Consider the following 13,782-nt stretch of genomic DNA (forward strand, 5'->3'; position numbering starts at 1 on the left):
TCAAAATGGATTAATTTTATTATTATAATAAGTTTAAGGGTGCAATTGTAACTTCTTTTTCTTTTTTAGTTTAATTTGAGAGTTTAATTGCATTTTGGTGTATAGTTGGTGACCTCTTTGACCATTTTTCTTTTTTTCATTTATAAATTTTATGAATAATTAAATTTAACTAAAATACATTCAAAAAATTTAACTAAAATATTTCATTTAATTAATCTATTAATTGAAAATAAGTGTGGTTCAATTAATTCGGATATTATAATGTTGAATCAGTTAATTGTTAAAATATTTTACAAATTTGATTGATTTCATTCATTTAATCTTTTTCCCTGTTATTTTCTATATATATCACTTTCCCACCTCACTTTCTTTGATCTTATCAAACAATTTTCCCAACATTTTCTTCACTTATATTTCTTACAATGATTAATGTTTGAATTGTCTTACATTAACATCATAATATGTTTGAGTTGTCTCACGTTTACATCATATATTAAATGATGAGAAAATAAAATCCAACGACTTCAACCTAAAAGTCATCCAACTTTTTAAGATATATTTTCTTTTATAATTTTTAATAAAATAAAAGGTATATTAACGTCAAATTGTACAATTAATTTCTGTTGAAAAATAAAATTCGTTGAAAATTCTCACAAACTTCAGTGATATATAAGCTCAGAACAAGAGACACGTGACTTATTTTCCAAATTTTTTGTGATGGAAGAACATATTTTAGAGTTTATAACTCATTTTAAGTTACAAATAAATTATAAATTATGTGTTGGTAAAATATGAGGAATTTAAAATAATAATTTATTTTGAAATATTATCTCAACTTTTTAAGTATTTTTATTAATTTACAAATTAAAATGACACCATTTACCCTTTATTAATCAAAATCCTAATATCTTAGTTTATCTTTTCATATTTTTGTACACTTATCAATTAATTTTATCAAACACTTTATTTCAATTAGTTAGCTTATTAACTACTAATTTCAGCTTTCAGCTAGACATGCTAAACATGGCCATAATAAATCTGGCTCATGAATTAAACTTGCAAATTATATCGTGGATCATAGATTCATAGTATACTGTATTAGATAAATGGGAAATTCAAAAAAAAAATGTTTAGAGATGGAGGGGGGAGGGGAGAAGATGACTACAATAGTCGTATTTAATCAGATACAATTTGAAAAATTTTGTAGGTTCATTGATCAAAATTTGACATAAGACTTTTTAAATTTTCAAAAATTGAAGATATAGATCAAAAAAAAGTATTTAATTTTCATTACTATTTGGATTCTAATGTTCAAACCAAACTAACACATTCTAAATATCTTAAATAATATGATAAGTTGAAAATATCATACATGATAGTATAACTGCCAATATTATTTTTAAATGAAATCCTAAATTCCTAATCATTTGTCAAGGAACAAAAAAACAAGTTTAAGGTCCACTCAAAGTCATCATCATCCACTTGCTTCTCAACACTATGAAAGTATTGTTCATTAAAATTTTGTGTCACATTAAATTATTTATTATGTGGTGGCTTATCTTAAATTGGAAAAGCAACCAAGAAAACACACAAATATATTATGTTGCATGTGCATATGCAAGTTGTAGTTTTTCAATACAAGAAAATTACACGTATGATTGACCGAAAATTTACATTATTATAAATGAAAAGTAGTAATATTGATTCAGAATTAAATTAGTAAACTATGACGACTGAATCTTATCTGGTAACTTTAATGAAAATTCTAAGGTGCATTGCACCGAGTTACTACAGTCCAAAATACATGTTTGATCCCACCAAGTACTCGCCAATATATATATTTTTTTTTAAATTATACCTGATGTTGATCCTGACCTTAGACTTCTGCAAATACATATATGGTTGCATCGAGTATTACCCACGACTTTTTCGATTGTACTCGATACAAATCCGAACTTAAACTTTTTTCAAAAATCTACTTGATTGATTTGAATTGTGGTGGATTCTCTTGGCAAAGCCAACCAAGGTTCTTCAAGTAAGGGTTGATAGTGTTGCCCCTTGGAGGGTAATCATCAATGAAGCCTTTCCAAATGGTGTCATTATTATCAATCCCCAAATCCCTCATCACTTCCCAAAGGCAACTATTGCATTTGAAACCAGCTCCAAGGCTAACCATCAAAACCCTATCACCTTTCTTGAGCCTCTTCTTGGCCTCCATGTACCCTAGAACATACCAAATGCTGCTGGCGGAAGTGTTGCCAAATCTTGAAAGTGTCATCTTTGATGGCTCAACATCATACTCATTCAACCCAAGATTCTTCTTTATCCCTTCAATCAGAGCTGACCCACCAGGGTGCAGGCAGAAATGGTCAACCCCACTCTTGAAGTTGATCACCCTTCCTTCCATAGCTTTCTTGAATATGCTGGTTTTTGTTAAGAGCGTGTGGAAACAAGTGCGCGCAAGGTGTTCGACAATTTGCCTGAATGGCAATATTCTCGGAGCTAGGTTTTTTAAATTCTCTGCGAATGCTCGCGAGGCGGCCCTGGGGAGGGTCTTGCTTAGATAGAACCCTAGGCGGCCATTGTCGTCTTCCTTCTGCATGCAACAGGTGAACGCTTCGTCGTTTGCTCCCAGGTGTGTTCTCTCTGAACATTTGAGTTTCATGATCGATTTAGAGCTCAGATTGTCGCGGTTCGTTAATAGAATCGAACAACCTCCACTGCGGAACAGACAATTCGCGAGCATCATCGACTTGTCGTTCCCGGAATACCAGAACGGCGCGATGGATTCCGAGGTGACAACAATGGCGAACATGTTCCGGCGACACCTGAACATGTTCTCCACTAGGTTGACGGAAATCAGGCTGGCGCTACACCCCATTCCGGACAAGTTAAACGCCCTGACATCCTCCCTCATCGCGAAACGTCGCACGATTCTCGAGCACAAAGACGGCGCCGGCGACAGCATTGAAACGTTCACGACGAGGACGTCAATCTCCGCCGGCGACACCCCGGACTTTACGAACAGCTTCTCCAATGTGTCGAAGAAACACTCCTCCATCTCCTCGATCCCGTCGGCGAGGGTCCCACTATCCTCCCGGCCTTCTAGAACGTTCCGAGGGGCGTAGGTTTCTTCCCCAATGCCGGAGTTTACCACGGCGCGCAACAGGAACCTGGGTTGAGTAATAAATAATATATAAACGCCAATTATCAGTTTAGCCTTTTTCATTTAGATGAAACATATATTTCAATTTGCTATAAGAACTTAGTGCTCATTAATAAAAGGAAAAATTGTAATTTATGCTCCCTTCATAATATGTCAATTATCAATGTCACACTTGAATTATTAGTGGTGTAAATGTTGCCTCTCAATTTTCAAAATGGTACATATATTGCTCCTCTTGTACCGTACGGAGGACAATATATGTACCATTTTGAAAAATAAGGGCAACATTTACATTACATGAGAACACTATATGAACCGTTTTGAAAATTGAAGGTTAACATTTACATCATTAATAATTCAAAGGTGGCATTGATAATTAACATAGTATGAAGAGGGCATAAATTACAATTTTTCTTTAATAAAATAATAGACTCGCACAAGGGACTTATTAAGCATATAATATTTTAAAGGAAATATTACACTTTTTGTCCTTAAATTATACTATAGTTGTAAATTTTGTTCATAATTGTTTGTCGTGTTCGCTTTTCGTCCATAAGCTATCATTGGCGTTACTCTTTTCGTCCCTTTACTAACAAAACATTAAGGACGTAATTTGACACGTTAGTATAACTTAGGAATGAAAAGTGAGCATGAAAAGTTAATAAAATAACGAAAAGTGCAATGTCAATGATGGCTTATTATGGGCGAAAAAATTAACATGACTAACAATTAGGAACGAATTCTACAATTATTGTATAACTTAGGAATGAAAAGTGTAATTTTCTCATATATAAAACATAAATGTCCACATGTATATAATGTAATATATAAACATAAAAATTCAATTAGCAGCTTAGACGTTTAATTGAAATGGAGTACATGCTTCAATTACCTGTACTCTTCGGGTCCGAGGTTCTTGTTCCGCTGGGCGATGTTGCCGGAGATGTGGCTGTCAATCTTCCGGTCGTCGGAGGGCTTGAAGCATTCATAGTGGAGTATGTAGCAGCCATGGTTTCTCCATCGTTGGATGAATTTGCAGAGGATAAAGACGAGGTACAAAACAAGAAACAAATAATACATAGTAATATTCATCATAGAAGAATCCATGCATGCTAACTTTGTCTAGCACCACTGTTCACAAGAATTAAAGCTAGGTACTTAACAAAATGGAGAATGGAATTGGACTTTGAACAATATATGAAGATTCAATTCTTGATTCCTACCCGAGGTTTTGTCTTTCTATATATAGACATAACAGTTCTATTGTTTTATAATCCTAGAAAGTAAAAATAGGGACTCTTAATATATTAAGTTAACTATATAAAATATGAAAAAAAAAAATAATGATGATAAGTTTGAATTTTCGCGCATATATATATATATAGAATTAGGTTCTGGTGTGGTTAGAGTGCATATGTGTGGTTTAATCTGGGCCATTCATCTCGCTTAAATTAACGTCCAGAATTGCCAAAATTTATTAAAAAAAAAAAAAAAAAAACGCGGTGGTAATTTTATAATTTTTGCATCTAGGTCAAAATTAAGGTGAGCGGATCTGTGATTAATGTGCGTGAGTTTTGTGCGTAAGGTGCGTGAGTTTTGTGCTTAATGTGCGTGGGGTTGTGCTTAACGTGAGTAGTTGTTAAAACTTAAAGTGTGGACTTTTGTGCTTAAGGTGCGTGAGATTTGTTCTTAGTGATTAATGTCAATAGTTGTTGGAACTTAAGGTTTGTGAGTTAATACTTAAAGTGCGTGGGTTTTGTGCTTAATGTGCGTGAGGTTGTGCTTAATGTGCGTGGGTTTTGTACTTAATGTGCGTGAGTTTGTGCTTAATGTCAGTAGTTGTTGAAACTTAAAGTCTGTGAGTTAATATTTAAAGTGTGTGGGTTTTGTGCTTAATGTGCGTGAGGTTGTGCTTAATGTATGTAGGTTTTGTACTTAATGTGCGTGATTTGTGCTTAAGATCTAACACTTAAGGTGCGTGTTTCTATCACTTAAGGTGTGCTATTTTTAGCTTATGCTTCTTTCTTCCAGACAAGGGTGCGTTTTTTTTTTTTTTATATTTTCATTGATTTGAGCCGTTAATTTAAATTTGATCAACGGCTCAGATCTAACCGCACAACCGCACGGGAATCTATACCCGCACTTGAACCCTTCCCTATATATATATATATATATATATATATATATATATATATATATATATATATATATATATATATATAATATTTTAAATCTTTATTTATACAAAGAAAAAGAAAAAGAGTTATACTACATGTACTCATAAATTTTACTTTCTAAATTTTACGCTCTGATGTGGCCGATACTGGTAAGCTACTTTTTCATGCGGGTTTCAATATAAATGTCTACATCAAAATTTTGTGTAAGGGAGTAAAAGTTTGTAAGTAGAAAATGAGAGTACACATATATAGTATTTTCCAAAGAAAAACCATGTTAGACTATCATTGGATTAGTGCCCATTGGGCAGCCGCTTTGAGAGTCAATTAAGCCCAGCATTTTGCAATCAAAATGTAACGCTAACTACTATAGAAGTATAAGGAAATAAATTTACATATTCACTACTAGCTATAATTTTCTATATGTATGTAGGGTTTCGATAGTTAGATGAAAGCAATATTAAGTGTCAATTTTAAAGTTATAGGTTTAAATTTTTGCTTTTATATATATTTTTAAATTAAATTTTCTTAAATTGACTGATAAAATAACTATATTAAGATATAGGTAATAGGTAATTAAGTATTAATCTTTTCACATGAATTTTAATTATTATATATTGTTAAAGCTGGCATGCAGCTTTAATTTGCCATCTGCCCACCTCCCTACTGTATATAATTATTGTAACTTCAATTCCTTCGATCTTCATCTCCTTCCACCTTTCTTTTCGTTTTTTTTTTTTCAACAAATATCCATTTTTGGCATTTTCCTTCTTCATGGCTTACCTAAATATACGGTTGCTTTAATTTGATATGATGATGAAAGTGGAAGAGGGGTGGGTTGGGGGGGGGGGGGTTTAGATGCTTCGTATACTAACAACCACTAAATCGATAAGTTCTATGTCCTGCCACACCTCCTACAATTGTATCTATCCTTGGAAATATAAGAAGCTTTGAGATGTTTAGAAATTTAGATCATACAGGATAGGTAGGGACTTGGGGGTTGAATAAAAGGAAAAATTGTAGTGGGTCAACAAAAACGTCTCGTATAGTATTTTTTTTTTTTTTTTTTTTATTAGAGGGGATTGAACTCATAGCTATTAATTAAGAGTTTGTATGGAGTAAATTATGCTTCTAAGTATGCGGTCAAACACACACATATATATACACGTACACACACATTGGCACATATTACATTCATTTTGGAGATTGGTGAGAATGAATCGGAGTAATTAGAGAGGTGATGATATTGAGATATTATAACTTTATTCTCAAGAACGGTTATGAGTAATAGGAAAATTTTAGGTTGGTGAGTGCAGAGGCCGAGATGTGAGACCGTGAAGTCATTGTCTACTACTTTCTTTAGTTGTCCAAACAACTAGAAAAATGGATAGACTCAGCTCGATATGGAGTCATAACTCATAACTTCAGTATGTAACTTGTTTCAATTCCATCCAGGATCCATAATGTTATGTAAATATTGATCCATGATATAAATGGTCAGTGACGACTAGCTAGTAAATACTCCGTAATATTTATTAATAAAGGAGAGTTGGACAATGACATGTGGCGACATGGGATGGCAACAAATCAAGGCCTAATCTGTTTTGGGCTTGGACCCTTTTAGGTCAGCTTATAATAATAATAATAATAATAATAATAATAATAATAATAATAATAATAATTATAATTATTATTATTATTATTATTATTATTATTATTATTATTATTATTATTATTATTATTATTATTATTATTATTATTATTATTTACTTGCACCCTAGTTGTGAATATTGTCCGGACTAGCATTCAATTAATATTATTCTTGTTTTTCCTCCGTCTATCTCTATTCCTATCTAATTTTTTTATGGATCCGGACATCCGGTCTTATAAAACCATCAATTATATATACAAATAAAAAAAATACGTGTATATTATAAAGAAAAGATCATTCCTAAAATTTTAAGAATAGCTAATACTAAAGTTACTCATAATAACTATTGACAAAATGATAAATGTGCATATCACTTTAATTTAGTGGGTGATGCATAATTCGCGTGTCTGAATGTCATGTTATGTTCGATTCTTACCAACATTTCTTAATCAAACTTGTCACATAAAGTTTCTGAATATAATTTAGTGCACACCTCTTTCTCGCACCTAAAAATATGACTTATTATAATGGTATGTAGTAAACTTAGGGGACAGGATAGAATCCGAATTATTCGGAGTTGTGTACGAATTCAACAGAACAAGTCATGAGACGAAGACAGTTAGGAAGAAGTTAGAAGGTAGTTCCTGGTTGGATAATAATAATAATAAGATAGTTCGGAAATTTCTATTGAAAAGTTAGACTCAACTAGAGTTATAAAGTTTACAAATATATATATATATATATATATATATATATGACAATACCTACATTGCGGTATAAAAAAAATATGCATTATGTCACAACATTTTGTATGTTTCTACAATCAAATTTGATCGTAAGCCTTGTATGCTTTCAAAGCATCGATCTTACATTGTATACAACATAGTGTCAAAACATATGAACCATGTTATAATATTTTTGCATACTTCAATGGTTGAATTTACACGAAAATATCTTATAAAACACACAATAAATTACAAAATTCTGACTCAAAACTTATATCTTGTTATGCTTAATTTAAAGCCAACCCTAATTAAAACTCAAGCAATCCTTTGACGACAGATTTTTTCCTTGACATGATGTAAAAAAAAAATAGACGGTCGATATTTTAGAATTAACATAATTGCGTTGTGGTAATATAGCTCATTACTTTAGAAACGGAAGCACATTATTGTTTATTAAGGTTTATGCAATTGCCTCTATATTTGTATCAAAAACATGCATTGATAGTATTTAAGAAAAAATGATGTACATGAAAGAACAATATATAGGATATAATCCATTATGTAATTAATTATTACTTGATACTCATTATATACTACAGGCATATATATAAATTCTTAACAGCTGTAGAGGATGGACCGTTGTGTGGCCAGGGTGCATTCTTTTTTTAAAATATAACAGTAGAAACGGGAAACAGAATTTCTTATGGTCAAAACGACGTCGTTTTGCCCTAAAATAATGCCCCGTAAGAAGATGGGCTGAATTAACACTCCAACATTAGTGAGAGATGATTGCTTCTAGACACAAAGCAAGTGGACTCCAATAAGAGGTATTGAACCTAAGACATACTAACTTGGTTTCACTATTTAGCACATCTATGACTCTCTTCCTATTTCTCAGAATGGCAGAAAGCAGTATATATACATAATTAAAAAGTCAATATATATATATATATATATATATATATATATATATATATCTGACTTAGATTATAGACAAAACTACATAATAATAAGGCTCAAGGGCTCTCAAATAATGAAAGGTTGATGCATTTTCGTATGATCCAATAATAAAATGTACTGAAGATTGCAGTGCATAGAAGTTAAAAACAACAAGCTAAAGGTCAACATTTTCCTCATCAAACCCAACAAAACAAACTGATAAAACTCAGATCTACCTGAAAATTTTAATATTGAGAAGAGACATGGAATCCTAGTAGGTTGTATCCTACACTTTAATAGCATACTTTCGCAATGGGAAGTACATCTCCTTCTTCTTTTCTCTCTCAGTCTTCAAAGAGGCCTGTACCAAAGGAAATGATCAAAGCATTTAAACTCTCAGTTGCAAATATAACTTCCTCCTTCAGTAAAAATAAACAGAATATCCAAATGTCAGCTTGTTTCAACTGGAAAAGATTCCCTGGCACAAGCCTAAACCAGACACACTCATCACCAATCAACAAACAAACATTTGCCAAACAAGAGTGTAAGAATAACAGGTGAAAAGTACCTGGTGCTTAGTTAGACGCCGGCGAATAGCTCTGGTCTTCTTGGGGCGGAGGTCAAGGGGCAAGTACTTCTTGTTCTTGTATGCTTCCCTTAGCACAGCCTTCTGCTTCTGTGAGATCACAGTCAAAACCTGTGCAATTGACAGCCTTACCACCTTGCTGCAACCAATTAAAAAAAAATAAATGAAACCCACAACATAGAACATCACCGAGAAACTAAATACATCACATAACAAATATAGCTCTTTCCAGGAAAGGCATTAATCATGACACTACCACATATACAACCCCCTATCCTTGGAGAGTACTGATAGAAAACAGGATTACAAGCTTCCACAAATGGAAGATAATGCTCAGAAGTCTGAACATGAACTAGAAAAAAAAGTTCAGAACACGGAACTCAGAATTTATGGTACTAACTTAGCCTTCTATTTTCCTACCGTTAACTTAGCCCAATAGAGGCTGTACATTAAGAATCCAAGTATTCAAGAAGATTATAACTTGAAACATTGCATGTCAAAGAATATCATATAAGCTATTAGGCACAGACACAACAGACTAAAATAAATAAAATTTACAATGCAGGAAATATTTATGCTATGACTCCTTAGATTGGTCAATGATCAAGTGGTCATTACTCAAAGTTACAGTAAGTTGATACATTCATCATTCCATCTATACAATCAACGATCTTATTTAGAGCGTCCACAGATAATTGTGTGTGTGTATATCAATGAGAATACAGATATAACATGTGTACAATATACAGAGATAGAATTAAGAGCATACATTTTGGAGAGCTTGTTAGGAGCACCTCCGGTGACCTTAGCGACACGGAGGAGGGCAAGCTCCGCCTTGAGATCCTTCAACTGAGCAAGCAGCTCCGACTTGTTTTTGTTCCTCAGCTCGTGAACCTTGATTCTCGCTGCATTTTTTCAGCACAAAAAGAAAAAAAAACGAAAAACTCAGATCACAACAACAAACCAAACCTTAGGAATCGGAACAAAAAAGTGAAACTACAGTCAACAAAGCTCGAAGGTTACGCACCCATCGCTGCTGCTCTGCTTCGTGTTCCTGCAACTGATGCTCTCGTCCTCTTTCTCTGAAACCCTAGTTTTAGTTTTTCGTTTTATAGCAGGCTGAAATTAATAATGCGACTCGGGCCGTGGAACGATTAGGTTTGATTTTCTTAGTTTATTGGACTATAAGTCATATTGGGCTTAATATATTCAGCCTATAATGGAAAAGTGCAATCGTTATATCCTACACCACGGCGCACATAGCACTGTGCGCCGCGCGCCTCCCAAAACGACGTCGTTTTGGGGTCGTGTTGGGAGGCGCGGTAGGAAGTTGCTGAGATTATGTGTATTCGTTCACAACGTTATGTGTATTGGTTCATACAGTTATGTGTATTTTTTATACAATTATGTACATTGTTTTTATACAATTATGTACATCCGAATCAGAAAATTTGTGTGTATTATGTTAAGAGTTGATGTGTATTATGTTAAAAGTTTATGTTTATTATGTATTATGTTAGATTATGTGTATTATCTTTTAAAAAGAGTATGTATATTTTGTTATAACATTATGTGTATTCAAGTATAACATTATGTACATTCTTGAACAGCGGATTTTTTTTTAAAGAAAAGCCTACTACCATTCACTGGGGCGGGAAATTTCAAAAAAAAAAATAAGTAAAACGACGTCGTTTTGCATCTGGGCGCATAGTGCAATGTACGCCGTGGTGTAGGATATAAATTGCCGGAAAAGTGGGCAAATTATGTTGTGGAACCATGTCCACCTTGCAAAATGAACACTGTTTTAAAACTGTTTATAATTATGAATATATAGTTCAAAAATTATGAACATATAGTTCTATAATTATGAACATAGAGCTGTGAACATAATTATGAACATATAGTTCTATAATTTTAAATATAGAGATTCAATAATTGTGAATATGAAGTTCAAAAATTATGAATATATAACTTTATAATTATGAAAATATAATTCAGTCATTATGAACATAGAGTTCTGTAATTGTGTATATAGAGTTTAATATTATGAATATGAAGTTCAAAAATTATGAATTAGAGTTTAATAATTATGAATATATAGCCTGGAAATAATTATATTTCATAATGTGTATGGAAATTGGCCAATGCTTTGTACAACAGGCTATGACAGAAAATGGCTAGAAAGAAGCATGTTCAACAATAACGTTAAAAAAATGTGAGTCTCATGCTACCAGATATATTCTTGATGTTATTAACTTTAAAGACCCTCCAAAACAAGATCATAATCCAGTTCACAATCTTCATCTTTCATCAACTTGCTTAGCTTCTGAACCTCCTCGCGTATTTCTTTAATTTGTGGATGCAACTGATCTGAAACAACAAAAACATGAAACCGAGTTTTCAATTCAATCCAACTGCACCCCGGCTCCTTGGTTACACAACGGAGACTCATCAAATGTCTGACCCGTTCGACATCCTGCACTCTACCAAGAGCTGAATAAATACTGGACAGCAACACATAAGCGGATGATTCCAATGAGCCCAACTCCATTAATTTCTCTCCGGCATAGGCTCCCAACTCGTAGTTTCGATAGTTCCTGCAAGCACTTAATAATATACGCCACAAGCATAGGCCATGGTCAATTGTTGCAGACAAAATAAATTCTTTAGCTTCATATAATTTTCCAGCACGACCAAGTATGTCAACCATACAAGCATCGTGCTCGACCCCAGGTTCTATGCCAAACTCACCAGACATCATCTTAAAGTAATCCCAGCCCTTCTCTACCAGTCCCATATGGCTACAAGCGGACAGAATGTTCACAAAAGTAACATAATCGGGCTTTCCACCAACCATCCGCATCTCCTCAAAAACTTGGAGAGCTTCTGTCCCATGTCCATTTTGAGAAAGACCAGAAATCATGGAGTTCCACGAGGCGACATCTTTGTCAGGCATCCTCGTGAAGACTAGATCTCCATCAGTGAGGCTTCCACACTTTGCATACATGGTGGCAAGAGCACTTCCAACGGGAACAGTGAGACTGAATCCATATTTAACTGTATGAGCATGTATCTGCTTTCCCTGCTCTAAAGCAGCAAGGCTTGAGCAAGCTTTTAACACACTGGCCATTGTCAACTCATTTGGCATGATACCCTTCCCTCTCATTCTACAATACATATTCATAGCACTCTCACTGTCCCCATTTTGAACATAGCCTGCAATCATGGAAGTCCACAAGACAATATCCGACTCTCCTAGACAATCAAATCCACTCCTAGCGTCATCAATCTTACCACACTTGGCATACATATCAACTAATGCCGTCATAATATACATCTGAGACTCAAATCCTAATTTCACCAGGTATCCATGAACCTGTCTCCCTTCACTGACTGCCACAACATCACTGCATGCATTAAGCACCCCAACAAGAGTGTACTCACTAGGCATCACCCCGCAAACATGCATTTCTGAAAACAACTTCAAAGCTCTCTCACCATTCCCATTCTGTGCATAGCCAGTGACCATAGCAGACCATGTAATAGGTTCCTTAATGTTTGAGGACTCAAATGCCTGACATGCATCATCCAAACTACCACACTTTGCATACATAGTCACCAAAGCATTGGCAACAGGAACAATGGAGAACAATCCATATTTCATCGAAAGACAATGAATTTGCTTCCCAACACTAATAAATTCCGGCAATGTGAAAGCGCTAAGAACACTAGTCAACGCAAACTCATTCACCCCATCCTCACCTTCCACCAGCATCATCCTAAAAAGACCCAAAGCTTCCTTAGCAAGCCTTTGTGAAGCGTACCCAGATATCATCGTAGCCCAAGACACCGAATTTCTCTCAGGCATTTCTACAAACACCATATGAGCGTCGCCAATATCGCCAGCCTTACAGTACATATTCATCAAAGAGCTACCCACAAACACATCATCAAAAGCCCTCAACTTGACCGCCAAGCAATGGGCTTGTTTCCCAACAATTTTGTCCCCTAAATGCGACGCAGCAGAGAAAACACCCGCAAAAGTATGGGAATTGGGAACAGTACCCTGCTGCCTCATTTGCTTCAGGAGGCTGAGCACAGCCAACGAGGAGTCCCGGCGACCCAATTGAGAGTACCCATTGATGAGGCAGTTCCATGAGACAGTATCTTTGTGGTGGATATCGTCGAAGGCGAGATGCGCCTCTCGCAGCAGGCTGCACTTGGCGTAGAAGTTAACAACGCTGTTGGAGAGATAAATGCAGGAAGAGGAGCCGGACTTGATGAGATGGGCATGGAGAGATTTCCCTTTGCGAAGATTCTTCAGGTGAGTGTAGTTAAGGATCGTTTTGAAGAGATATTGATGTCGTGGTGTTAGAGACACAGCATGATTCATATGGAGCCTCCGAGAGACTCTTGTTTCAGGAAATTGCTACCAAGGAACAATTGGAGAAGGTATTTAAACCGGATTAAAATAAGCTTTATATCATAAACTCCTCAAAAACCCTCTTTCCTAATCCCTCTCTTTTTAGTATTTTCTTTTT

The 13,782-nt window shown here is 34.6% G+C and overlaps 3 protein-coding genes across 4 annotated transcripts; all 3 read right to left on the reverse strand.

Annotated features, from left to right (window-relative positions):
- Positions 1-1,844: 1,844 nt before the first annotated feature.
- LOC109186678 (3-ketoacyl-CoA synthase 12-like) lies at positions 1,845-4,261 on the reverse strand. Of its 2 annotated transcripts, none has more exons than XM_019336774.1 (2): positions 1,963-3,244; positions 1,845-1,881 (listed from the first exon to the last, which is right to left on the reverse strand). In XM_019336774.1, exon 1 carries the CDS (start codon positions 3,227-3,229, stop codon positions 1,976-1,978), a length of 1,254 nt encoding a protein of 417 aa, XP_019192319.1. In that variant the 5' UTR covers positions 3,230-3,244; the 3' UTR covers positions 1,845-1,881; positions 1,963-1,975. The 2 variants fall into 2 exon arrangements, with proteins under 2 accessions (XP_019192319.1, XP_019192320.1); XM_019336775.1 differs by lacking the exon at positions 1,845-1,881 and adding an exon at positions 4,059-4,261 and having other exon boundaries at positions 1,905-3,173.
- Positions 4,262-8,750: 4,489 nt separating this feature from the next.
- Positions 8,751-10,375, reverse strand: LOC109186534 (60S ribosomal protein L35-like). Its single transcript, XM_019336555.1, has 4 exons — positions 10,269-10,375; positions 10,011-10,146; positions 9,224-9,380; positions 8,751-9,016 (listed from the first exon to the last, which is right to left on the reverse strand). Exons 1-4 carry the CDS (start codon positions 10,270-10,272, stop codon positions 8,942-8,944), a joined length of 372 nt encoding a protein of 123 aa, XP_019192100.1. The 5' UTR covers positions 10,273-10,375; the 3' UTR covers positions 8,751-8,941.
- A 993-nt stretch (positions 10,376-11,368) lies between these two features.
- Positions 11,369-13,687, reverse strand: LOC109186533 (pentatricopeptide repeat-containing protein At2g33680). Its single transcript, XM_019336554.1, has one exon. It carries the CDS (start codon positions 13,632-13,634, stop codon positions 11,499-11,501), a length of 2,136 nt encoding a protein of 711 aa, XP_019192099.1. The 5' UTR covers positions 13,635-13,687; the 3' UTR covers positions 11,369-11,498.
- Between the last annotated feature and the right edge of the window lie 95 nt (positions 13,688-13,782).

This window comes from Ipomoea nil, unplaced genomic scaffold (assembly GCF_001879475.1).
Source record: "Ipomoea nil cultivar Tokyo-kokei standard unplaced genomic scaffold, Asagao_1.1 scaffold1407, whole genome shotgun sequence".
Classification (NCBI taxonomy): domain Eukaryota; kingdom Viridiplantae; phylum Streptophyta; class Magnoliopsida; order Solanales; family Convolvulaceae; genus Ipomoea; species Ipomoea nil.

Coding starts and splice junctions, on each gene's coding strand:
- LOC109186678 (XM_019336775.1), bottom strand. CDS start 4,261: ATGATGAATATTACTATGTATTATTTGTTTCTTGTTTTGTACCTCGTC. Junction 3,174..4,058: donor CTCGGACCCGAAGAGTACAG/GTAATTGAAGCA, acceptor TACTCAACCCAG/GTTCCTGTTGCGCGCCGTGG.
- LOC109186534 (XM_019336555.1), bottom strand. Junction 9,381..10,010: donor CCTAACAAGCTCTCCAAAAT/GTATGCTCTTAA, acceptor AATTGGTTGCAG/CAAGGTGGTAAGGCTGTCAA. Junction 9,017..9,223: donor GGCGTCTAACTAAGCACCAG/GTACTTTTCACC, acceptor CCTTTGGTACAG/GCCTCTTTGAAGACTGAGAG.
- LOC109186533 (XM_019336554.1), bottom strand. CDS start 13,634: ATGAATCATGCTGTGTCTCTAACACCACGACATCAATATCTCTTCAAA.